The 26,878-nt window shown below is 33.2% G+C and overlaps 2 protein-coding genes and 1 pseudogene across 5 annotated transcripts in view; 1 reads left to right on the forward strand and 2 right to left on the reverse strand.

Annotated features, from left to right (window-relative positions):
• Window positions 1-26,878, forward strand: part of COG5 (component of oligomeric golgi complex 5) — a 290,537-nt gene that overhangs the window by 63,911 nt on the left and 199,748 nt on the right. The window lies entirely within an intron of this gene.
• GPR22 (G protein-coupled receptor 22) lies at window positions 4,790-10,443 on the reverse strand. Of its 3 annotated transcripts, none has more exons than XM_011372494.2 (3): window positions 10,043-10,443; window positions 8,177-9,114; window positions 4,790-6,434 (listed from the first exon to the last, which is right to left on the reverse strand). In XM_011372494.2, the coding sequence occupies exon 3, from the start codon at window positions 6,407-6,409 to the stop codon at window positions 5,108-5,110; it is 1,302 nt and encodes a 433-aa protein (XP_011370796.1). In that variant the 5' UTR covers window positions 6,410-6,434; window positions 8,177-9,114; window positions 10,043-10,443; the 3' UTR covers window positions 4,790-5,107. The 3 variants fall into 3 exon arrangements, with proteins under 3 accessions (XP_011370796.1, XP_011370797.1, XP_011370798.1); XM_011372495.2 differs by having other exon boundaries at window positions 5,108-6,434; window positions 8,852-9,114; window positions 10,043-10,185; XM_011372496.2 differs by lacking the exon at window positions 8,177-9,114 and having other exon boundaries at window positions 5,108-6,434.
• LOC111747041 lies at window positions 25,061-25,178 on the reverse strand (annotated as a pseudogene).

Consider the following 26,878-nt stretch of genomic DNA (forward strand, 5'->3'; position numbering starts at 1 on the left):
ATATTACTGTTTGTTTGCTTAGCTCTTTTTCTCCTGCAAAAATGGATATTCTTTAAAAGGTGATAGCTTTTGTGTTAGTGATGAGCCAAATTTTTCATTTGTTTTTATATCTCAATACCATCCTGTTCCAAATGTTTGCGAATGGTTATAATATTCTAATATTTTACATCTAAAGGTGCAATATATGTTATTATATTACTAATCTGCCCATTCTGTCAACTAGGATTTCTTAAAAATTTTTTTTCATTTTTTAAAAATACTTTTTTAAAAAAGTCAGTCTTCAAATTAGTTTTCTTTCGTGAACTTTAACCCACAATTCTGTTTTCTTTGTAGTTTTCTAAGAGCCGAGCATCTCTGAGTATTTTACATCTTCTTGCTGCCTTATCTAGGTTTAATTATCTCCTTATATCTCTCTTTTATAATGTGATCTGAGCTTCTTTTCCCCCCTAACATTTATTATTAGTCATCTCATGTTTAGCTTTCTTTGAGGTCACTGCAGTTCCATAGAGGACTTGTATTCAGAAGAAGTACATACAAGTATCCATGTCTGAGATGTAAAGAAAATAGACTCCAAAAGTTTTATTTAGTTTTTTTATTTCTCATCTTATTTAGTGGAAATAAAGAAAATAGTTTTATGGTTTTTCCCTTGCTTTCTTCCCACCATTTAGAAAAATAACCCTGCTCACAGTTTGCCAAGTTACCTTTTTTACCTTAATAAGATGATCTTGAAATGTAACTTGAAACTATTTAATTATAATAGAAAAAGACTTAAGTATTTGATATTTTATCAATATTATTTTTAGATCTATTACATTTTTTTAATTTTAAAAATTATTTTTATGCAGCTATTAAAGAATTAAGGGAATGTGTATATAATGAGTTGGATAGATATTTATTATAAATTATTAGGAAAAAAGCAAAGGATGACATTTATATTTTTTTACTCTATATACCTTGGCATTTTTCCATTAAGTGTTTACATTTTTTATAATTAAAATTAAGAAAATATGTGTTCAGTAGAAAAACTGAACAAACCAATATGCAAAATATAAAGTAAATAGTGTAAAACATCTATTTTCATTTTGAATAATTTCTAATAACTAGAACATTCTTAAATGATGTTATTGATCTTACTTAATTGAATTTTATGCTTTGCTTGAAATATTTTTTGTTTTTGCCTTTGTTATCCATTTATTTTCTTCACAGCATAATTAAAAAGTTCTTAGATCATTGCGGATAATCTAGTTTCTTTTGGTCCTTTTTATCGCCGTCATTTTTAATTCTTCAATCTCTTTTACCAGATGTCTTTCTAGTCTGTTTGGCATACCATATTGATTCATCCTTCACATTGCCTGTCACATCTACACGCTCCTTTGCAGAGTTACTGCTAGGCCTGTCATTACAAATCTTGGTGATGGCAACAGCTTCCCATATCCTGTGTCTTAACCAAAAACAATTTGGTTTCTTAACTTCCCATTTGTGTCTTACCCTAACAACTCATTATTATTATTATTATTATTATTATTATTATTATTATTATTATTATTTTACATTTTTATTTATTTTTTATATTTTTGTTTTTTTAGCTCATTTCTCACTGTATTATTCCCCTGCTCAGATTTCTCTGCCACCATTTAAGGCCTTCTGTCATTTAGCCCCAGTTTAACTTACCAGATCAACTTCTCACTACTATAATTTCTGCTAAAGAAAATAATTTACCAATTCCAGAATATGCCTCAGCACCTTTCCTCAATAGCACTTCGTTTATATTATTGTTAAATCCAACATAATTCCTTTCTTCTTAAGTCTGTTAAGAACTTAACTTTTTTTTTATAACAATTAACACCTTTTTTTATAGGTATTGCTATACTTTTTAATACCTTTATTCTAAATTTTAAGCTCTGAGGGTAATGACTCTATTCAATATAAATGCGAGTATCTGCCATAATGCCATTTATATAGTTAACTGAATTACAAAGCTTAAATATACAATCATAAAATGTAATAAAACCAAAAATTTTATTGACTTTGGAAAGTAGTCTTGAAATTACCATGTTGAAGTTCTAAGAACTTGTTGTCTTAAACTTTTAGGGGTTCACCTTTAAGTCTAATCTCAGTTAAATGAAGAGTTTCATTTTTAATACCCAGAGAATTGAGAGTTTGCTATAATTTTATTTGGAGGATTAAAGAATTAACAACATATGTAAAAATTGACTTACTATGGATGAGAAGTACAGAATTATTATGAATGCCATTTTTTAAAAAAGCATAATTGTAAATAATTCAGTTTTCATGATAGAGTTGAATATCCGTTAAGTATTAGTTGGTAGAATAGTCCCCTCCTTAAATTAGCAAACTAAACAAAAGAGAAAAGTTTTATATCTTGTTGAGCTCGTATTTGGTTTGTTTTTAAAGTAATACTCATTTCTATAATTATGAAGAGTTAATCCTGTTAACATTTATATCTATGTCTGTGATTTGTAGCATATGGGTAGAAAAATATGATTTTAAGAAGGATCCGATACTGAGTTTATTGTTATTACCTCTATTGCTTTTTTCATTTTAAAATTTCATCCTAACTTGAAAAATTACCACTAATTTTTTTTTTGGTAAAATTATTTGAAGTAAAGTGAAAAATTTACACGGATGGTGAAGGTCATCATGAAAAAATGTTTCACCTTTCCATAGGAAAAACTAGTAAAAATGTTTTATCTCTCATTCAAGCTGAGGTCAGTAATTGCAAACATATGTGACTTTTTTGAAAGCTAAACTTACAAATATTATTTTGTTTTACATATTACTCTTTAACATTAAAAAGCTATTAGAAGTTGTCTGATAAGTATGATTTTTCTTTATTGTAAATCAGTGGATACACTTTTGTATACCTGAAAGATCATTACAGGTGGGCAAAAATGCTTGTTAATTGTGTGTGCCAATGTCAAATGTAGAAATAATAGCAGTTTAGAGGGCAACATTATAATATTTGCCATTTATTTCTTATTTTGTTAGATTTCTTATTACAGAGAACAGGAGGGCATGAAAGTAGTTTAGGCAAATATATTAGAAAAATGCTTTTTAACTGAGTTCTTTGGCATGCATGTAGACTTGAAGATTAAAAATACTTAAAACACAAATGGTTTCTCAATATGAAAACTAAAAATTTTTATTACAGTTATAAAATTAAATATTAAAATTTTAATTCATGCTCAGAAGTCCTAGTATAAAATTAGTTTTTTAAAAATTTTAATATATTAACATCTTCTATGCCAAATATATTTTTTGAATGAAAATTTTCTTAATATCTTTGTCAATGAAGTCTTTATTTCTCTTCAGGGTTTCAAAAAATATGTTGTACTTGCTTATGCTACATTTCGTAAAATTAAAGCATTTCTTTAATTCCATAAAAGAGTAGAAAATAAGGCAGAAGGAAATTTCAGCTTTGCCAAGATTTGACATTATGTTAACATTATTATCAAAAGTAAACCCCTATTGAATTTGCTTTGTAACCTCAAGGAATTGCCTGGTGCTCATTTCTCCAAGAATTAGGGTTTTTAGTAAACTCTGTTGGATGAATTTTATTTATTTACATAAAGGTGATATATTACTGAATTGTTTGACATAAAATTTTATTTAAAAAGGAGTTGCTACTTATTTAGCGAATACAGTGTTAAAAAACAGAATGAAAAATTGTCCAGTTAACCAATTATAAGGTAGCAAGTATTTGCCTATTTTAAGTAACTTATTGCTGTTTTTCAGATATAGTGGTACTTAGCACTCACTAATATATTGTTAGATTATACCAGTTACAAAATATTTGTTTGATAAGAATTCTCAAACTTGATGCCTATAGTTAAGATTAGTAGTTTCGTAGTTTTCCACCATGAATTGAGGATTGGAGACAAAATGCTTAAAGTTAAATTGTGACATAGAGTAAAAAACAAATTGATAAGATTTATTGCCACTTTAATGATTTTCAGAGTAGAAATAGAACTACTGTATTTTGAAACATTTGGGAGCTGTGATAGGGTAGAAACATTGTGTAAATTGTATTACTCTGAAGTTTCTATGTTATCTAAAATTAGAAATAATTGGCTCGTTAAGCTTTTATACAATGATGTAGTTTTTTTCTTCTTTGAACTAAGATTTTCATAGTTAGTTTCTATTATACAAAAAGACCAACTTGAATTTAGGAAGTCACTTTATTTTAATGCACTGTTAATCCAGCATACTGTATTAATCTAGAGCATTTGGTTTAGACTGAAGCAAAGTGAGACAGGAAGAAAGGCTGGTGCTTTAGTTTTCTTCCTTCTCTTTATCGTCAGTTCATTTGTATATTAATAGGCATAGTGCCTTTCATCTTAGAAAAATCAGTCTCTTTTACATAATAAATTTGAATTTCAAAGTTTCCCTATCTTGGTGTGCATATATAGGTAGTTTGTTTTTGGTTCTTGAATTTTAAAATCCTGATAGATCCTACAATTTCTACATTTTAAAAAAAGTAAAGTTTTGTACATAGTTCATTACTTTTGATGCATCAAATATAATATCAAGTTGACTGTACCAGAAAACATAGTATAGTGGTACAGAATATCTTGGATTGTTTTGATCGTTTGGAGCTTGTTATTTCAGTTCTTATGTTAAAATGCTCTTCCAATTATTATATAAATATACCTAGAGTTTGTGGCTTAGAAATAATACATATATATATATACACATACATATATATATATATATATATATATATATATATATATATATATATATATAAACCCAAGGATACCTGTGTAAGTTACATTTTTAAATTATACACTGTTTTAAGGCTATGTATTTATTCTTTAGAAAATATGACTTACATAAATATCTTCTGATGGACATAATATTGACAAAATATACACATATTACTTTAACAAACTGCCATGCAGCAAATACAGTTAAGTAATGAAGAAATTGAATATATATGACCTAATCTAATCTTGACATTTACATTGAAAACTTACAACATAACCAATACTTAAAATGTTTTTTCTTATATTTGGCAGTAAGTTCACTTTTTACAATTTAAACTTAAAACTCCTGAATGTGGGTTTGGTGAAACTTAGACTTTTTTCTAGTCTGTGACAACCTGAGGTACTAAACATTTTTCTCTTATTTCACTATCTTCAAAGGTAATTTTTTTGTTTCTTTTAGGGTCTATCCAAGAGTTGTGAATTACAGCGTTGTTAGGCATGGGATCAGCTTCCACTATGGAAACAACTCGCTTTTTCATTTTACTTTTCAAAACCTTTTGAAATTTTTGTCTAGTGAATGCATATAACAGAGGGTGGAATATAGTTGTTCCATAAGCCATGACTAGAAAACACAACCTTAATTTTACTAAAAGGTCACTTGGGCCTAAACATAAAATGGTGGTATTTAAAACAGAAATTGGTGTCCAACAGAGAAGAAATGTAGAAATAATTAATAAAGACATTCTGAAAACTCTTTTTTGCCTTTCTCGTCGTTCGCGGTGTCGTTTCACAGCTCTCCGGAGGGCAATTATTACAGAGACTGAAGTTCTTACACCAAAGACTACATTTCTCCCACCACTGCTTTGTGACATGTCTGTAGTCTCATGTTGGGTGGTTAGAGAAATTGTCTTTTTCTTTCTCGCTTTCTTCTTCTGTCCTGTTGAAAATCTGGTGCCTATTCGAATATTAAGAGCCTGGAGTATTTTGGTGTATGTGATTAACATTACTATGACAGTGAAAAAGAATATTGGAATCTGTACTAGCAGGTGGTAATACATTCCTAGTTCAGTGTAGTACTCATTTGTACTGACGCACAATAGTGTCTTGTTTTCCCATTTATTTCCACTTTGAAGACTGAAAAAATTTACCTCAATGAAGGGAATCAGGAAAGAGAAAAATGAAAAAATCCAAATGGATATCATTAGCATTACAGCTCTGCCCATTGTCAGTATTCGGTTTGCAGGTTTTACAGAGATGTCATATCTGTCCAAAGTGATAGCAAAGACGTTGATTGCTGTTGAGACACTTGCAAAAGATACACAGGCCTCATGGAAACAGCAGATGAGAGCAGTGTTACTTTCCAGTGAAAGCAGAAGGATAACTATAGTTAGAGGAATACATCCTACACAAATTATTACATCAAGCACATGAAGATTCATTGTAATAATGTTACTGACAGAGTTGATTAAGTTGGATTTCATGCAGTAAAGTACCAGTACTGTGAGGTTGCTGCCAAGTCCCAACACAATTTCTAACATAAGAAATCCGGTGAGAGACACTTGAAAGCTTAATGGATATGATAGTGGTTGGTACATATTGGTGTTGATGTCATCAATGTCATCTCGAACTGTAATGTTAGATTCAGACTGCATGTTGATTTCCAGAATGGAAGAAAAACACATTCTTTTGGAGCAGTTGGTTTTTTCCCTAGAAAGTGAAATAGAATAAACTATTTGATATTTGGCAATTTAAATGACGTATAAAAAACCGTGTTCTTTGTAAAAAAAAAAAAATTTTGTGTACTTAGTTTAATTTTTAAGTTTGTAAACTATTAATGGGAAATGTAGAGTTAGGAAACATCAAAGCTGCATTATTTTGATGTAAAAGGAAATCGGGTTCTCCCTTTGAAGAAATAACTGTATGGAGATTACTCCTATATAGTTAAAAAATATTTCATATACTAAAAAAGATTTTCTTCATTTGGGTTTTCAAACTTATTATTTGAGATACAGTATATTTTTGTATAATAAAACTAGCCAGTATGCAAAACTAAGTTTAGCCCAGTGTTTTAAGATTTCATTTTAAAATGTTATGAATAGGTGGGAAATAAACGTTGTTTTAATATGTTCTAGCTTAATTAGTGTAGGTGTAATTATTCCTGTGAGATTTCAAATGAACAGGACAAGTGTTCATTTAAAATGATAAATAGTGCAGAACATTAGTTTGCTTTAAACAATTTTGTTCATGTTCTTCATTTAAATTCATATTTACAAGTCAACAGTGTGATTAGGGATATTTGGAGTTTTTTTCCTACAGAAGTAGTCAAAGGATAAGTATTTCATATTTTGAAGTTAAAATGCTCACTGAACTTTATAATGGGCAAACTTATGAAATTGGAAGAAAAGGATATTAAGTTAAAGTAAAATGCCACAAAGCTTGCTAAAAGAACAGTAATCACTCTTGTATTTTGTAACCACACCCTCTCATATCTTGTGGAAGGAGAAAATTGAAATTTAATATTATATTAAGAAGTAGCCATTCCAGAGTGATTTAGAAAATTATATTAGTTGATTTTATTTAAGCAGAACTTTTAAAGTAAAAAAGAAAAAGAAATTTTAGGGAAAAGGAGTATCTGAAGCCCATTTTCTGAGGAATCTTTTAAAGTTACACATTCTCTCTGAAACTGTTCATAAAAATCACCTAATGTGTATAATTTTGAGAAAACTCAAACAAAACAAAACCAAAAAAACTTGCTAATTCATGCAAATATGTATTTTAACATATAGAGGTTTAGAGTAATTTATAAATAATGTCTAATTTTCTGGGCTAAAATGTCAGTAATCAGTATAAGCAGTTAAAATATAAAATCATACAACCAACTATATTTCACATTTCAAGTACAGCTTTCTGACTATAAAATCATAGTCAAGCACAAATTATAAATGCTAATTATTTTCAGAACTCATATTAACCTTTTACTTGATATAACCTTTTTTAAATTTTAGAATACCATTTTAATTATGCATATTATTTTAGGGGTAATATTTCAGAATCACAAATGATAGCAATATTAATTTCCTTTGAGTTTGGTATAAAGTGTTACTAGAGGCACATATTCAAGTAAATGAAGATCTTAGCTAATATCAAAATCCTATAAAAATGGAAAAATTGCTAAGTGTGCCAAATTTTCTGAACTGACAAACATCAGGTCTTTGTCACATCACTTAGATTTATAAATAAAGCAGAAATGTCAAGTTAGGTGATAATTAAGAAAAATGCATCTCTAGAGTAAGATCCTTTCCTTTTGTAAATGTTAAACAGTGTGGTGAGGTGCATGCATCTTCTGACCTACCTGTTTGCTGTTGCCTTATGGGCCTTTTGACTCACTATAGCAGTTTTTCACAAATTGATACTTGATATCAGTGACAGATTTTGACATGAATTTTTACCTGACAACAATGAAGTAGCTGTGTTTTATTTCATGTCTTGTAGGAATTCTTTCATTTTTCTCCAATACTTCAACTGTATGAATTGTGAGATTTAGTTGGCTGATGGATTTCTAAAGACCAGTACAAAATATTGGTGTTTGTTTTGCCTTAAAAAGTCACAACCAAGAGAAACTTCCTCAAATGATAGGAATTATGTTTCCCTTTGTGGGAATATATTATAGAGTCTTTTTATTTTCCAGAACATGTGAAAATAAAAAAGGAAACATAAGGTTTCTAGCTCCTAAAATGTATTTAGACATCCTTTTGTTACAAACTGTTTCTTTGGCAGTCCTGATTATTTCGAAATGATTTCTTGATCACATAACGTGCTTTATATTATAAATCCAGTCCATGTTCTTTTGATGAAAACCATCTGCTATTTAATTTGATTTGTTTTCATTAGAAGAGGATACATAATTGGTTATAAAACTCCAATGGAAAAATCCTTTAGTAATATCAATTGATACGAATATCTGAATATTTAGTGAAGAAAATACTTGCTAAAGCTTCATTTAGCTTGCTGGTAATGGATGGCATTCTTATTTTGGCAATCCATGTTTCATTGTTTCTTTAAGAATCAGTAGCTCCACAATTCTGGTATGTTATGGTATAAACTCCCTCTTTAAAAATGCTCACCATTTTGTCTTCAGGCTTGTACAATTATATTGTTTTTCTTTTTGTGGCTGTTTTATATAACATCTCCTTAGGATGATTTCTGTTGATATGTTATATCCCAGCAGAATGTAGACCTATATTCTCTGGTTTTAACTCCTTAATGTCTTAAAATCATGTGTTACAAGAATATTCTGCAGTTTATAGTTCAGACAGCTAGGGAGATGCTCGGTCAGATGCATTCTTCATATTGTCAGTTGTAAGTACTGAATTAGCTGCTGTAAACCCTTGTGAAAAAGAAAAAAAATGAATAAGAAATAGAGTTCCTAATAATTTCCAATTAATTAAAGTTATTTTTGTTTATTTTAACACCATACACACACTATTTGTTATCAAAGTAAGCAAACTGTATTCTTAGAGCCACACTTATGCATAAATTTAAGGGTTTCTTTAAATAAAATATCCTCTTTTCCTAACAGGAATTGCAAATATGTTATTTAATAACAGTTAACATTACAAATATAACCATGAAAGTCTGCATTTTTTTTTTTTTAACTGATTTCTGCTCTCATTTTAGAAGCTACCCTGTATTTTCGGAGATTATGTGCAATTAGCATATACTAAATATACTGTTATCCCCTCATGTCTTTATAATAGATTTAACCATATTTCCTGCTGTAAAATATTATAGCTTGCTATATTACTGCCACAGTTTGAATTTTAACTGATTAAAACATTTCATGAGCTATTATAAATTTGCATTGATGAATTGTTCATGTAATTAAAATATAAAAGGTAGTGCCAACTAACTGCAAATTAAATAATTTTCAATGACCATGCCCAATGATAAACTTAACCAAAAATTGAGTAACAAATAGGTAAATAGTAAACCTGGTTCTTGGAAAAAATATAAGCATTTTTGAACACTTGAGCAAAACTGTACTGATGACATTAAGAATACTTAGTATATCTGAAGTGGCTTAAAAGCTAATGTCTTCATAGTAAATAAAGAATAGTCTTTGTATTTTACATAGCATCCTAAAATACATTTAAAATATATCATGTCTTAAAGGAAATAGATCTAAAAAAATACTTGTTTAGCAATATAGTAGACTTAAACAAATAAAATTCAGGCTGAAATTTTTCAAAGTAATTTTACCCCACTATGCCGGTTCAAAAGCATCTGCATACTATATAATAAGGAGCACATCTTACCTCCACTAAAGATTTGATAAATTCTTGATGTAGTTGAAGCGTTTCCAGTTGTGATTGATTCATTTTGTTCACTTGTTAGTAGAGGACTTGGGGAAGAGGGTCATAAACATCTCTTCGAAAAGACCTTAATGAAAATATGTGTCTGTACTGTGCCATTGTTTCAGCAGTACTGCTAATGTATGGAACATGTAGTGCTGCTTAGAGGCTGCTGCAGTCTCTCACTCTTCCTACTGTGGAATCAATAAGCATCTGAAAATACATAATGAAAGTAATTTAACATACTGAAGGCTTCTTGTCTCCAGAGACAACATTTAGGTTCAGTCTTTCTAAAAAGGAGCGGCACTGATTTTCAGAGGAAAGCCTGTTCTGGGCAGCTTTTGCAGAATGACAGCCTACCTTGTCGCTTCTCTCCACTGCAGAGAGATGCAGTGCATTCACTAATTTTGATTGGTCAGTTGTATTGGGTTTGAACTGTGCTTCGTATGTATAGCTGGGTTCCCCCCTCCCACTGTTTTTATATAAGGATGTTTTCTAAAGGACTATATTTATAAGTGGTTGTATGTTGCTCTTAAATAGAATATGAGTAAATTAGTCTTTTAAAAATGTGTGTTCTATTCTGGTTTGTTGTTCATTTATGCCAAACATTAAAAAATGCAGGGAACTGGAAGGGGTCAAGAAAGAATTCGTATAGTAAGAGTACATATTCTTTTTAAAGCCTGGATAATAGCACTTGAGAATATTTTAGTTGTGTATATGTTTTTGGTTGAGATTCTTTGTTCTGTAAACAGAAAGCCACTGTATCTTTACTGTGAACCACATTAAATTTCAACTGGTTTGTATTCAATTCATCTTTGTGTATTCCAAATTCTTGTGAATATCTCAAGGTGTTAAATATCATGACGGCAGTATTCATTCATTCAGGTATTCATTAATTTCATTTATTCATTCAAAATATTAACCAGATTAATCTGAGGTGATTATACCCTGAAATATTTTTTTTTAAATTCCATTGCTATTAGTATATTCTCAGTATGTAAAGATTTAATCATGTGTATTCCTTTTGAGATTGCTATTTATTCTTCACCTTTGGTAACCCTTTTATTCAGTAGATATATACTGATCATTTGCCCTAATATTTTATTACAACTGGCTATTTCTGGTTTTAACCTGGCATTTTCAGTGGATTGCTGTGTCCTAAGTATGCTGTTATTGGGTAACTGTATTGGTAAAGGAAAAAGTAAGTTAGCTATATGTCTTCATAAATTATAAAGCTAAATTATTTTGAGATGCTGTCAAAATAATAAAAACAATGGCTTTATACGTAATTACCTTAAAACATTATTTTAAAATTAAATTTCTCTTTGGTTACTTATAAAAATTTTCTGTTCTCAATATTGAGGAGTATTTTTTTAGACTTCAGTATATAAAGTGGCTGTATTCTGTATCTTCTGACAAAATAGAAGACATGTAACAAATGGCTGAATTAGAATACTGATCATCACCTATTTCCATTATTTTAGGAATATTAGTGATCCCCATTTACGAAAATGTATGCTAAAATTTAAAGTTTTAATTGAAATTATAATTTTGTAAAGCTGTATACATTTTTATAATCTGCCGATAGTATTTAAGCTTCACAGGGGGCTTGCTGAATAGTATATGAATTTCGAATTGCATTTCTGTAGAAGTTGAGAATAATGTGATAGAAAATTCTGTTGTGAATTTTTAAAATTTTCTGCACGGCTTTGGGGGGCAAGTCTTTGGTAATGCCAGAAATTAAAACGTTGGCTACTTTTCATGCATTTTGAAAGCTGGAGAAAAGGATCTTGTTAGAATGCCAGCCGTGTTGAAAGAATGTGTACATGTGCACACACTGTAATTTGAAGCTTAAAACTAAAACCAGAGAAAAGATACTAGCATCAGTTGAAACTTGTGGGATGAGAAATTATTAACATAGTGAAATACATACAGTGCTTTTCTGCCAGAGTTAAATATTTGCTTATATTTATCATTAAAATAGCCCCATGAAGTAGAGGAAACCAAGGCCCGGAGAAATTTAATGACTTGCAAAAGTCTAGGTAAGTTAGTAGTAGAGCCAGTGTTTGAAATCTACAAATTCCCCTCTACCTATAGTTGGCCCTCTTTCTTCGGAAAATTCTGAAGGTATTTGGGACTTAGAACTGCATGATCTGGGTTCAGACACAAATTAGTTACATGATTTTTAGAAAGTCATGCATTTTCTGGGTCACAATATAGCTTTGATTCTTTCTGTTGAAGTATATTTCTGTGGTTTGTTTAACTCTCTGTGAGCAATATTTCCAAGTTAAATTCAGACTATTTGAAAGAACATATATTGGGGTCTCTGCAAGAAATAATGGCAGCTAAAAAGCTCAGGTCTGGAGATTGCTCTTTATCCCTTGTGCAAGTGACTTATGATTAAGGATATACAGTATATTACAAACAACATTTTTTTATTGCATACAATGCTTAATATAGTTTTCTTTTTAAACACCACTAATTGGTTTGGTGATTACAACGTTCTCTAATTTCTTAGCAGAATAATCCTAACTTGCTTTGTTTCTGACAAAGATGAAAATATTGAAACCACTGGATTGAAAATCAGATGATATTTTTATGAAAAAAATATCAATATTTCAGAATTTACAAAGATTCTTATTTCCATAGTAATAGATTTTTATACTCGTGCATTTAATGTATTTTATATTCATATAGGATACTAATTTTGAAAAATGCTATAATTGGTGATTTAAAACCAAATATTGTTATAAAATAACTTTATAGGTTAATTATTAATTAGCTAATTAATAATCTGGTAAAGCACTTTCACTTTTGTAATGATAACTAAGCAACAGATATGAATCTAACCTCAAATATCTCTATTAAAGTCCTTTTCACAAGTTATGTTTTTCTTTTTAGTTTTGAATAGTTTGATTGCATAGGAATTTTAATTCCTAAAATTCCTTACATGGGAGCCTTTAATGTTTAATTTTATATATTTGCCCTCTTAAGTTTGGACAGCTGTGAATATGAGAAAGTAGTTTATTGTTTACATTTATATTGCACTGTTCATATCAGATCATTCTTATCCAGCTTGTGTCTAGTTCTGATGCTACATTTTTGATGATTCTGAGTTTGTATGTGAAAAAACTCAACTTTACAAAATATTATAATTAACCACAACTGAAAGTGCTTAGAAACTATTTACAAAGTATGTATACAAAAGCTGTTTTTAATTGTTGAAAATTGCTTTTTAAATTGTATTGCTTTAAGGGTGCTTTTTCAATGAGTATTTAATAAAGCTAATTCTCAACTCTCTGATACTGGAGATAAAGGAAGAAAGGATTATTTCACTTTAAAGCCAATTCAGAAATTTTATTTGGCTTCTCAACTCTAAATTTCTTTTACAACAAATGTTTTACCAGAAAAATAGAAATGGACCATCTGCTAAAACATCCATCAAGTGGGGAATTGCCAAGGTAGTAGAGAGTCAACAACATTGATGATTCATAAGAGAATTCTTGAAAACTGATTATAACTTGGTAAAGAATTGTATACTTTTAACAGAACAACTTTATAGAGCATTTGCCCTCATCCTTTTCTACCTTACCTAAGTTGGACATTTAAAAATTTTCAATTTTATTTTTCATATTATGTATTTGTAAGTCATTTGCCAGCATCACATATATTATAAAAATAAATATATGGCATTTCTCATCCAAAGTTAGATTTTGCATCCTGTGACTATTACTACTTTTTAATCTTCGTCTGTTGTCCTATTGTTGGCATGTTTGCTTTGGCTTCTTGTCCAAATTATTAGAACCTCTGCCCCTGGTTTTCTGGCTTATTGTTCTGACTGCATTATCTTCCTCTTTGCATCCTTAAATATTATGGATTTGGTTGATGTTTTTCTCTTTTGTTCCCATCAAAGAATTACACAAACAGTCATGTTTGTGCTTTTCCCCCTCCACATTGGTTTCTCTTTTCGGTTGCTTCATTTTCTTCACATAATTCTCTTATTGCAGAACCAAATGCATTTCTGTGTCCTGAAACCAAGTCAATTGATGAACTAGATTATATATTTAACAAAGCTATGGCAAGTACCCTCTTCTGTGCTGTTATGAGTCTTGTGCTCTGGTAGGAGATTTAACTGAATGGCTGTCTATGTAGTGGACTGTTATTGAAATTAGATAAACACAATGCTTTTGTAAGAAGACTGCTGTCCTTTATGTAGAGCCAGAGAATGACAGAGTTTCACTATCACTTAGTAATCTCCACAGTACTACTTTGGGCATCCATTTTGGAAAATGGATGCATTTTAAGCATTTACTAATAACAGTTTAAGGCTATGTTCACTGGTGACTTTTTGCTAGCAAAATACAACAGTATATTTTCGGTTAACTCTTCTGCTACCTCTAGTCGCCATGTAGGGGTATACTGTCTACAAAAAGTCCTGGTAGTATCTACTAAAAGTTCTGTGATTTTGGTTAGTATTACAGAAGCTTTATGGATCAATATGAAGAAAAGTGACATCTTAACAATAGTGAGTCTTTCAATTTATGGATAAAATATTTCCATTATTTTTAGGCTGCCTTTGATTTACTTTTTCAATGTTTTATAACATTTAGCTTATAGGTCCTGCAGATAATTTTGTTACATCTGTACGTAATCATTTTATTTGTTTAGTGCTATTTGAGGTAGTACCTATTTTTTAAAAACAAAATTCCAATAATTTATTTTTAGTATATAGAGATACCTTTTTTTAAAATATTGACATAATGTTCTACAACTTTACTAAACTCATATATTAGTCTTGGGAACTTTTTTGTGAATACCATAGTCTTTACTTTTTTTCTTTAAAAAATTTTTCTACAATATCTAAATTTATTTATTTATTTTTTTGTTTTTACTATACCTTTTTAATTTATTTTTTATTATGGTGGTTAACAAAATCTAGTAAGTTTCAGGCATACAATTTAACAGTAAGGCATACATATATATCTATATTGCATTATTTCATGGTCATTTCTATCTAGATAATATCTTCTGCAAACAGAGACAGTTTACTTCTTCTTGAACTATATGTGACTTTTATATCTTTGCTGGCCTTTTTGTATTGCCTAAGACCTCTAGTATTAGATTTGATTGGAGTGTGTTGGGAGAAGCAAACTGCCATGGGCCCTGAGCATCCCTGAATGTCCCAGGGCATGCTTGGTATTGCTGAATATGCTAAAAATGCAAAGACCTTACTTTTCTTTACCTGGTCCATTTCTCAGGGTTGTGTTTGAAGTTGGCAACCTTGAGGGATACAGTAATGACTCCCCAGGCAAAGAGCAGACTTGCTTCTGCTTATTATAAAAATGAGAAATTTTTCTAAGCTTAGCGTTGTTCAGCTGTGATGCAAACCCACTATATACAGAGTATCCATCTAGGTCCCTCTGCCAGGGGTCACTGAGATTATCCTCATACTGCTTACTGTGTCATGGGTAATAAAGTCCTTTGCCTCGGACCCAGGCATCTCATGGCTTCTTCAAGCACCCATGAACAGAAAAGCATAGCTTTGTAGCTTGCAAGTAAGGTAAAATCCTAGACCCTTTATGGTTTTTGACAGTTTTGGCAACAAGGCCGTGGTGTTGACAGAAACATGACTTTCTACAGGAGACCTTGTGGACCAGTTTAAGGATAATGAAATCCAATAGCAAATGATCTTGTTTAAGTGGCAGGCTAGTAGATTCCATTCCTATTTAACCTGTTAATGAATTTTTAGAAGGTAAGCAGTGAGAAGTAGAATTAAACGAAGCTGCCTGAATAATGCTTTTGGTCATTGCTCCCTCTCTAAAATAGAGGAAGAAAGAATGTTATTATATCAATGAGGTAGCAAGCCTCTGGGCCCTAGGCAAAAGGCAGTAAGTATGGCCGTTGCTGTTGAATCAAGGGCTCCCTAGAGCTAAAATAAAAGGTGTCAGCAATGAGGATATACAGAGCTTTGGTGAGACTGAGTACACTATAAGTTCATTTGTTGAATCCAGGTAGGCAACCACTTGAAATGGAATGTAAATGGCAAAGTCTGGCTTATTGATGCAGAGCTAACCTTTCTCTCTGTGCCCTCTGATTCCTTGCTCCCCCTCTACTTTAACCTCAACTGCTTAAGATAAAAGCCAAGTATGGTAGGGAACCTCAAGGAGGGGGATGGATTCAAACTTCTATAGCTCTGTTGCATAGAGGTGCCCAAGTACCATCCAACCAGGCCCTGCAGAGAGAAAGCACAGTAAGTGGCATGGGAGGCTGAAGGCATTGCAGAATGCAGGGCGGAGCTGTAGCAGCTTGCACAAAGGCAAATTAAGGGCCCCTACGCGCAAATGCTTGCAGGAGTTTGGAGCTAATGAGGGTAGAAGCAGCACCAGCCCTGGGGTGAGGACCAAGCAGAAAAGCCTCCGCTGCCTCAGCCCTCCTCTGCAGGTTGGCCTTCCCCACTACTGCCCTGTACTCTCCATGCTCCTGGTCAGAAAGTAATGTCATCTTCTGGCAACTATGCCTATAGTCCTTTCTCGGTGTGTGTTCTGCAGAGGAAAAATCATTTCAAGAAAAGCTGAAGTGTGGGTAAAGTCTCTGGACCTATTATTCAGTGTACTGTGGTTCTGGCTTCCTCTGCCAAATGCATATTTTGGTGTTGACGTTTACATGCGTATACTGTGAATGCTTATAAGTCCACAGATTCTCCAATTCATGGGCTGCTGTGGATCTTCTCAGATGATCTAGCGGGAACAATGTATCATCCCAAGAGGAAAGAAAAAATCACAGTAGTAGTTTTGACTTCATGGCTGCTAAAGTACTGAGGCCACCTGCCTGACCCAGCCACCAAGTGCACCTTTTGAAAAGGCCTACTGCTAAAGTGTTGTTAAAACGAAACACCTAACCCATAGAAGCCTTGTGACTCTAGCCCGCTGTCACCATTTTGGAGTAGGTTAACCTGTACGTGACTACTAACAAGAGCCCAGTGGACTTGGCCGATCAAATCAAATGGTTCAGGTCATCTGGCCTGGCCTTAGTGTCATTGTGGTTTTGCATGAAGGGGTGGGAGTGACCCCTTCTGGGGAAAACCTTTTTTCACTCCACCACCTGAAGCAAAGGCACTGGCTAAATGGGGCCCTTAATTCACAGAAATTTCTGTTAAGTACTTGATAGTTCAGCCAAGGTCAAAATTGATGGTATTTATTGTGCTGCTGTAGCTATTCAACCTCAGGGTCAGCTACAGAAATCAGAGTAGATGTCACCAGTCTACTCCATTCTCGTAGCTCCCCTTCGTTAACATTGGTATATTTTACTGATACTTAGGCTGTTGCCAGTCGCCTAGCCTTCAGGTGTGCCACTTGGAAGACCTGTAGATTGAAAACATCTCTCTTTGGGCCTGCAAACTATGGAAACAAATTGTAGCTATCAGTTATAGTTGGGTCACTTAAGCTTGTACTTCTCAGATCACTGCCATTTTTACCTGGATTCATTATTGTATTGGATATGAAAACATGTCAACCTCATAGACTGTGCAACACTGGGTTTTCAACAGTGTCTTGAGGGTGATAGGGTTTGTTGCACTTCCCTCGGTGGTTTTAGGCTTTTCTTCCCTTTTATTAGAGAGAGTAGAAAGGATCCAGGCTGAACTTCATGCCTTTCTCTCAGTGGCTGCTGTTCTCCTCCAAACCTGCACCGGGAGGGATGCTTTCTCTGGCCTCTTACTCTGCACCTAGTCTTTTTGGGCATACCTGGTGAGGTCTGTGAAGAACCTGTGAATGGATATGCCTTTCATTTGTGTTTGTGGCCTCAGTGGATTCTCTGTTTTATCACTAGTACACCACTCAGCCTTAAGCAATTCTTTAACAATTATAGCTGAATTATTCTTATTGGTGTCCAGTATTGTCTTCCTGGTACTCAAGTGCTTATGTCCCATTTGTCCTTTAAGGCACCTCTTTTTTTTTTTGAGTTTGGGTTGTTCAGTTACCCTATAACTTCAACTCTCCCAGAAGCTATTTACCATGATAATAAATTAATTTCATGACCCTGTTTGGTCATGATTGATTACCCTTTTAAATACTGTATGGTTTTATTTGCAGTTATTTTGGTAAAGTCTTTAGCCTAGCCTGCATGTTCAGAAGAAATACGGGTCTGTCATTTTCTTTTTTGGTAATGTATGTCTGTTTTGGAATCAGAACAACGTTGGATTCATAAAAGGAATTGAAAAATGTTTTCTCTTCCTCTAGTTTTGAAACAGTTTGTGTAACATTAGTACTAGTCCTTTCTTAAATGTTTGATAGAATTCAATAGAGAAGACATATTTTCTGTTTTTCTGCATCTGTTTTGCTGATAAACATCTTTCAAATAATTTGTTTATACCACTTAATTTGCCAAATATATTGACATCTCTTGGTTTTTAACAAATCATTATATTTTAATATATGTAGGATCAGTACTGGTATCTTCCCTTTTAATACTTACATTAGAAATTAGTATCTGTTTTTCTTGGTCAGTTTGCCTAGAGTTCTGTCACTTTTACTAATCTTTTCAAGTAACCAGCTTTTGGTTTCATTGTTCTTAATGAACAATGTTCTTATTGTTTTTTATTGATTTTTTTGCTCTTACTTTTAGTATTTCCTTCCTTTTACTACTTTGGCGAAAGTGTCTTTAATAGATTTTAATGTCTTTTTATCCATCATGTGGTTAGTATGGCTTTACTTAAATCACACGAATTTGATTATGTTTTATTTTATCAAACTCAAGTCAGTTTTTTCTCTAATTTCCCTTTTACTTTTTGCTATCATATGGGTTATTTAAAAGTGTATTTTCAATTTCCAAATATTTGGTGATTTTTCTTTTTTTTTTCAAATTTAATTTTATACAGTCAGAGAAGATACTTTGTACAATTTCAGTTTTTAACAACTTGTTTAGATTTATTTAATGGCCCAGAATATAGTTTGTGTTGGTGAATTTTCCATGTACTCTTAAAAATAGTTTTTTTTCTCATTGTTGGGTATAGTGTTCTCTAAATGTCAAATAGGTTAAGTTGATCGATATAGTATTGTTCGTTTAATTCCTGTCACTTTACTGATTTTCTGTTTGTTTTATTACCTTTCTACTGAAAGAGGAATTATGAAGTTCACAATTATAATTCTGGATTTGTCTATTTCTTCTTTTACTTTTTCCAGTTTTTGCATTATGAATTTTTTTGGGAGCATGCACATTTCAGAGTGTTATGAAATATGTCTTTAACCTTAATAATATTTTGTGTTCTGATGTCTGCTTTGTTTTATATCAATGTAGTTTGTTTTGATAGGAATTACATTATATATATTTTCTTGATCTTTTATTTTTAACTTTTCTGTGTCTTTATTTTTAAGTTGTGTTTTCTGTAGATAGTAGTTTGTTTTTGTTTTGTTTTAATTCTGATTTCTGTGTTTTAATTGGACTACAGATCATTTACATTTAACATGATTTTCCATATGGTATAGGTTAAGTCTTTCACTTTGCATTTGTTTCGACTGTATTATTCTTTGTTCATTTTTCTTCTTTTTCTATCTTTTGGTATGAATAATCTTTACTATTCATTTTTTACTATTCCAAACAAAATTGAATAGTAAAAATAGAATAATAATAATTACTACTTTTAGTAATTAATGAATAAATAAAATGCAAATGACAGTTTGAGACAAAATGGATGGATCTTGAGATAATCATGCTAAAAGAAATAAGCCAGACAGAAAAAGTTGAAAACCATATGATAGCACTTATATGTTGGATATAAATCTTAAAGCAACAAACAAACATGACAAACAAACAGAGACTTATGGACAGGGACAGTAGACTAGTGGTTACCGGATAATAGCGGGGGAATGGGGAGGTAGATAGGGTAAAACAGGTTAAATACGTGGTGACAGAAAGAAATCTATGAGCAGTATACACATAATGTGATACACACACACACACACACACACACACACACACACACACACACACGAGACTTACTGTTGAATTGAACACTTGAAACTTATTGTATTTCGTTAATCAATGTCACCATAAAAAAAAGATCAGGAAAAAAATAAAATGCAATAGTAATAAATAAAATGAAATAGTAAATAGTCTATCAACTTATTAACTCTTAGTTTTCTTATTTTAGTATGTGTTTCAGGTTTTATAATATACATGTTCAACTTATTACAGTTTAATTACAAGTAATAGATCACATCATATATGTTATATCCTTAATATAATAAAATATCACTTTTGTATCTCTTCCATTTTTTGTGCTGTTTTTAAAAAAAGTTTCTTCTACTTATAAACATCAGAATAGATCATTATTATTTTTGTTTTTAAATAGCCAATTCTTTTAAATAAATTTTAAAGATAGGGGTGGTTCCATAGTATAGTGGTTATTTAGCACATCTGCTTTACACACAGAAGGTCCTGGGTTCACAGCCCAGGTGGAGCCACAGACCATAACCTGGGTGCACCAGGCCTCGGGTCGGCCAGGCCCCCAGGTGTGCCAGGTCCCCAGGTGCATGCTGCGAGCATGTGGGAGGAGACGCTCCGCCTTCAGAGATCCAGTTCTTAAGGGGAAATGGCAACATCCATAGGTCAGGGGTGGAAGTGGGGGGGAGGGATTAAAGAGGGGGAAAAATTTTAAAGATAGATTTGATATTTATGTACATATTTAAAATTTCTGATACTTTCTGTCTTCGTGTATATCAGAGATTCTTCCTTTAATCTGCAGAATTTTGACTTGTTTTCATACTGCAAACTTCTGGCAACAAATTCTTTTTGCTTTTGTCAAAAATGTGTTCCATGTGTCTTTATCTTTGACTTATTTTTCTTAATATAGAGAATTATATTGACTTTTATTATTTAAAAATTGTTTTCTGGCATGCATCATTTCTGACAAAAGTCAGTGATCATTCTTTTTTTCTTATTATGTGAGGTGTCTTTGTTCTCTCTGGCCATTTTAAGATTTTTTTAAAAATTTCATTGTTCGTAGTTTAAATATGACTATTTTCTAACTACCAAATTGTACTTCTTAATTCCTTTACTCCTCACCTTCCTCCCATCTGGCAATCATCAGATTGTTCTCTGTATCTATGTGTTTCATTTGCTTGTTTATATTATTTTTTTGATTTCACATGTAAGTAAAATTATATATATATATATATTTTTTTATGTTTGACTTATTTCACTTAGCATAACACCCTCTAGGTCCATCCATGTTGTTGCAAACAGTAAAATTTCAAGTTTTTTAAGGCCAAGTAATATTCCATTGTATATATATACTACTTCTTTTTTATCTAATTGTCTGTTGATGGGCACTTAGCTTGCTTCCATATGGCTATTATAAATGATGCTGCAATGAAAATAGGGATGCGTATATCATTTTGAATTAGTGTTTTAGATTCAGATTAATACCAAGAAGTGGAATTACTGGGTCATATGGTAGTTACTGGTTTCCATAGTGGCTGCACCAATTTGCAGTCCCACCAATAGTGCACAGGGTTCCCGTTTTTCCACATCCTCATCATCGCTTGTTGTTCGTTGACTTATCGATGTGGCCATTCTGACAGGTGAGAGGTGATATCTCATTGTGGTCTTACTTTCCATTTCTCTGATAATTAGTGATGTTGAGCATCTTTTCATATGTCTTTTGCCATCTGTATGTCCTCCTTGGAGAAATGACTCTTCAGGTCCTCTGCCCATTTTATAATTGGATTTTTTTTTTTTTTTTTTAGTGTTGAGCTGTATGAGTTCTTTGTAAATTTTGAATAATAACCTCTATTTGCATGTATCATTGGTGAATATTTTCTCCTAATCAGTACGTTGTATGTTGTCTTTTCCTTTTGTTGTTGTATTCACTTGCTGTGCAAAATCTTTTTAGTTTGACACAGTCTCATTTATTTTTTCTTTTGTTTAACTTGCCGGAGGAGACATATCCAAAAAAAATATTACTAAGAGTCTGCCATTTGCGACGACATGGATGCACCTTGAGATAATCATGTTAAGTGAAATAAGCCATATAGAAAAAGTTGAAAACCACATGATATCACTTATTGGTGGGATATAAACCTAAAAGCAACAAACAAACAGGACAGAGTCTCATGGACATGGACAGTAGACTGGCCAGTGGTTACCAGAGGGAGAGGGGAGCGGGGAGGTAGATGAGGTAAAAGAGGTCAAATATATGGTGACAGAAAGATATCTAACTATGGGCGGTGAACACACAATGCAATATATATATGCCTTATTGTTGAATTATACACCTGAAAATTACTGGATTTTGTTAACCAATGTCACCATAATAAAAAAAGTAAATAAATTATTTAATTTAAAAAATATTGCTAAGAGTGACGTCAGAGTTTGCTGCCTATGCATTCTTCTAGGAGTTTTATTGTTTCAGGTCCTACTTTTAAGTCTTTAATCATTTTGAGTTTATTCTTATAAATGGTGTAAGAAGGTGGTCTAGTTTCTTTCTTTTTTTTCTTCTTATATCTGTCCAGTTTTCCCAACACCACTTATTAAATAGACTGTCCTCATCCCAATGTTATTCTTGCCTCCTTTGTCCTAGATTTATTGACTATATAGGTGTGGGTTTATTTCCGGTCTCTCTGTTCTGTTCCATTGAGCTGTGTGTCTGTTTTTATGCCACCACCATGCTGTTTTGATTATGATATCCTTGTAGTACAGTTTGATATCAAGTAGCGTGATATCTCCAACTTTGTTCTTGTTTTTCAAGATTGCTGTGGCTATTTGGAGTGCTTTGGATTTTTATATACATTTTCAGATTATTTGTTCCAGTTCTGTGAAAAATGCCATTGGTGTTTTGATAGAGATTGTATGAAATTTGTAGATTGCTTTGGTTAGTATGGACATTTAAATGATGCTAATTCTTTCTATCCATGAGCATAGTATATGCTTCCATTTACTTGTACTTTCTTCAATGTCTTATAATTTTCTGAGTACAGGTGTTTTACCTCCTTGGTTAAATTTATTTCTAGGCTATTTTATTTTTTCATGCAATTGTACATGTGATTGCTTTATATATTTCTCTTTCCGATAGTTTGTTATTGGTGTATAAAAATGCAACTGATTTCTGAATATTAATTTTGTATCCTTTACTGAATTCATTTATCAGTTCTCATAGGTTTCTGGTGGAATCTTTAGGATTCTCTATATGTAGTATCATGTCATCTGCAAATAATGAGTTTTATTTCTTCCTTCCCAATTTGGATGCCTTTTATTTATTTCTCCTGTCTGATTGTTCTGGCTCTGACTTCCAGTATTATGTTGAATGAAAGTGTGAAATTGGACATACTTGTCTTGTTACTTGTCACTGTTGAGTATGATGTTAGCTGTAGGTTGTCAGAAATGCCTTTATTATATTGAGATATGTTCCCTTTATTTCTATTTTGCTGGAAGTCCCTTTATCACTTTTTGTAATACTGATTTGGTGGTGATGACTTTCTTTAGCTTTTTCTTCTCTGGGAAGCTCTTTATTTCCCCTTTAGTTCTAAATGATAACCTTGCTGGGTAGAATAGTCTTGGTTGTTGGTCCTTTTTTCATCATTTTGAATATTTCATGCCAAGCCCTTCTGACCTATATAATTTCTGTTGAGAAGTCAACTGACAGTCTTATTGGAGCGCCCTTGTAGGTATCTAACTGCTTTCTCTTTTCTGCTTTTATGGTTTCTCTCTCTGTCTTTTACTTTTGGCATTTTAATTATGATGTGTCTTGGTGTGGGCCTCTTGGGTTAATCTTTTTTAGGAGACTTTGCTTTTTATGAAGTATGTGTCTGTTTCTTTCACCAGGTAAGGGAATTTTTCAGTCATTGTATCTTCAAATAGATTTTCAATCTTTTCTCTCTCTTTTGTCCTTCTGGTACCTTTGTAATGTTAATGTTGTTATGATTATTGTAGTCCCAGAGGTTCCTTAAACTCTTCCCATTTTTTTTTTATTTGAACCTTTTTTCTTTTTGTAGTTTTTATTGTGTTTTTCTACTACTTTGTCTTCCAATTCTTTGATAAGATCCTCTATTTCATCTAATCTGTTGTTGATTCCTTCTAGTGTCGTCTTCATTTCAGTTATTGTATACTTCATTTCTGACTGGTTCTTTTTATGGTTTCTATGTATACTTTTTAATATTTTCTCTTTATTGAGGTTCTCACTGCGTTGATCCATTTTTCCCTTTTTTCCCTCTAGTTCCTTGAGCATCATTATAATCAATCTTTTAAGGTCTGTATCTGGTAGATTGCTTGCCTCTATTTTGTTGAGGTCTGTTTCTTGAGTTTTTTGTTTGTTTTTTTCTTTGGGACATGCTTTTTTTGACTCCTCATTTTGGCTGTTTCTCTGTGTTTGTTTCTATGTATTTGGTGGATCTGCTATATCTTCCTGTTTTGGAAGGATGGCCTTATGTAGTATGTGTCTTGTGGGGCTCAGTGTCGCAGCCTTTCTGGTCACCTGAGCCTGGTGTCCCAGAAGTGTCCTTTGTGTGGGTTTTTATCCTTTTCTGTTGTGGTTGAACGTTGATTGCTGTTGGCATGTCAGTGGATGGGGTTGACCCTCAGGCTCTCTGGCTGTAAGTACTGGCCACAACTGCAGTGGTGGCTGGCTCATGGAGTGGGATTTGCCCTAGCAGGCTCTGATGCCTGCCAAGACCACCTTTGCTGTGTGTTGGTTGTGTAACTAATTTGGTGGTGCTCCGTTGTGGTCTGAAGCTAGCTACTAGGCGTGTTGGTTCTGGGGCCTCTTGGGAGGTGCTCCAATGAAGGCTGAGGTTAGCTACTGCCTGTGCCTGGTTCTTGGCCACTTGGTAGAAGGTAGAAAGTGATTCATTGTTGATAATTGCCTGTGCTGGTCCCAAAGACACACAAGAGAGAGAGACCATGCTACAACCGGAGGCTGGCTGTGTACACTGAGGTGAGTCACTGCCTGCCAGGGGCCTGCAGAATTTGGAGGATTTTTTTTTTTTTCAATGCCTATAGCACCTGGTATTCCTAAGTGGTCTCCCATCCAAGTACTAACCAGGCCTGACCTGCTTAGCTTCTGAGATCAGATGGGTTTGGGCACGTTCAGGGTGGCATGGCCATAGGCTGGAGGATTTTTAAGTAAGTTTGCAGCATGGGCTGTGGCACAGCCTGTGAAGGAGTCAAGGGCGGTGCATGAGTTGAGTGGAACGGTGTCTCTGGGAGTCACTTGGATTGGGCGAGTGATGTTCACTAGGTTAATGCAGATGTAGATTTGGTGCCTGTTTCTCCCTGCAGGCTTTGTGCAGTAGGACTCAACACAGGAATAATGGTGGCTCTTGCCCTGGATCCACTCAATTCATTTTCTTAATATATGTCTCTGGCATCTTTCAAACTGCTGTCTATTCGATCGATCTTTCGGTGTTTGTGAGTGAGTGAGTTTGTGCGCAGGCCTTTTAAGTGGATACCTGGGTTTCTAGTAGCACTCCATTTCACCTGGAGGGAATCCCCAGTGTGTTGGGTGGGGCAGGGTCTCAAGAATTCACCAATTCTTCGTCTTGGTGTCTGCCTGCCCACCCCTGCTATGTTGGTGGGAGGGCTCCACACCAGGATAGTGGCAGCTCTCGCCCTGAAGCCACACAGTTCACTTTCTCCCCAAATGTCTCTGGCACCTTTTGAGCTGTTGTCCCTTTGTTGGAGCTTAGAGTGAGTGTGAGTGAGTCTGTGCATGGGTCCTTTAAGCAGACGTCTGGGTTTCCAGCAGTCCTCCTTTTCACTGGGAAGGGACAGAATCCCCATTGATTTTCACAGCCAGCTTCTGTGGGGACTCATCAGCATTGGAGCACTGAGTTGGGGATTTTGGTGTGGGGCTGGCACCCCTCGCTCTTCTTGGGGGAATCTCTGCAGCTGAGCTATCATTCTGGATTCTCTGGCTGTCACATGTGGGTGTAGGTCCAGCACATTTTGAGTCTCTACTTTTCCTACTGGTTTCCATGTGGCTTCTTTTTTATATCCTTAATTTTAGGAGTTCTGTTCAGCTAGTTTTCAGATGGTTCTCCGAGCTGAATGTTTGATAATGTAGTTGTAATTTTGATGTGGTCTTGAGGAGAGCACAGTGCTTACATTCTCTGCTGTTTTGACCATTAACAAACTTGATCCTTTTAAGGTTTGTTTCTAGGATATGTTAGGGCAGCTTAAGAGGAACCTTCACTAAGACTAGTTTAGCTCTACCATTAAGGCATAATTCTTAACAGATCTATACTGAATGCCCTGTGTTCAATGGTGTCTTTCATTTTGGCTTTCCAAGTTGGAATATCTTACAGTACTCTCTCTCTGGGCTCTCAGAGTTGATCAGTTTGCAGGCTTTTTGGTAGTTCTTTGCCTGGCCTAATTGAGTCTCACTGTACGTATTTATAATTTAATACTCCTTTGAAGACTCAAAAACCCCTAAATAGAAATTTCTGGAACTGTTTCTCTGTTTAACTTATTTTACTTTTTTTTGGTTTGTTTGTTATTTTGACTTGCCTTATTTCCCAGCTCCTTCAGCCTTCCTTAATTCAAATTTGTTCTTTCAACTCATCTAGACCATTATGCTGTGCTGGGGTTTTCCCTTACGTTTTAAGGGAAAGTATATTTAGGCAAAAAGCCTAAATAATCATAGAGCTCACTTCATTTGTTTTTCAGGGATCACAGTCTTGCACTTCCTGTTGTCTAGTATCTGAAAATAATAGTTTCATAAATTTTATCCAGTTTCCTAGTTGCTAAGGTAAAGTAAGTCCTATACCAATTACTTTGTTAGCTTGGAAGAAGTTCCAAATTCGTTTTCAA

The sequence above is a fragment of the Pteropus vampyrus genome, unplaced genomic scaffold, assembly GCF_000151845.1.
Source record: "Pteropus vampyrus isolate Shadow unplaced genomic scaffold, Pvam_2.0 Scaffold208, whole genome shotgun sequence".
Lineage (NCBI taxonomy): Eukaryota > Metazoa > Chordata > Mammalia > Chiroptera > Pteropodidae > Pteropus > Pteropus vampyrus.

Bases quoted from the DNA above. Each gene is read 5' to 3' on its own strand.
- GPR22 (XM_011372494.2), bottom strand. From the start codon at position 6,409: ATGTGTTTTTCTTCCATTCTGGAAATCAACATGCAGTCTGAATCTAAC.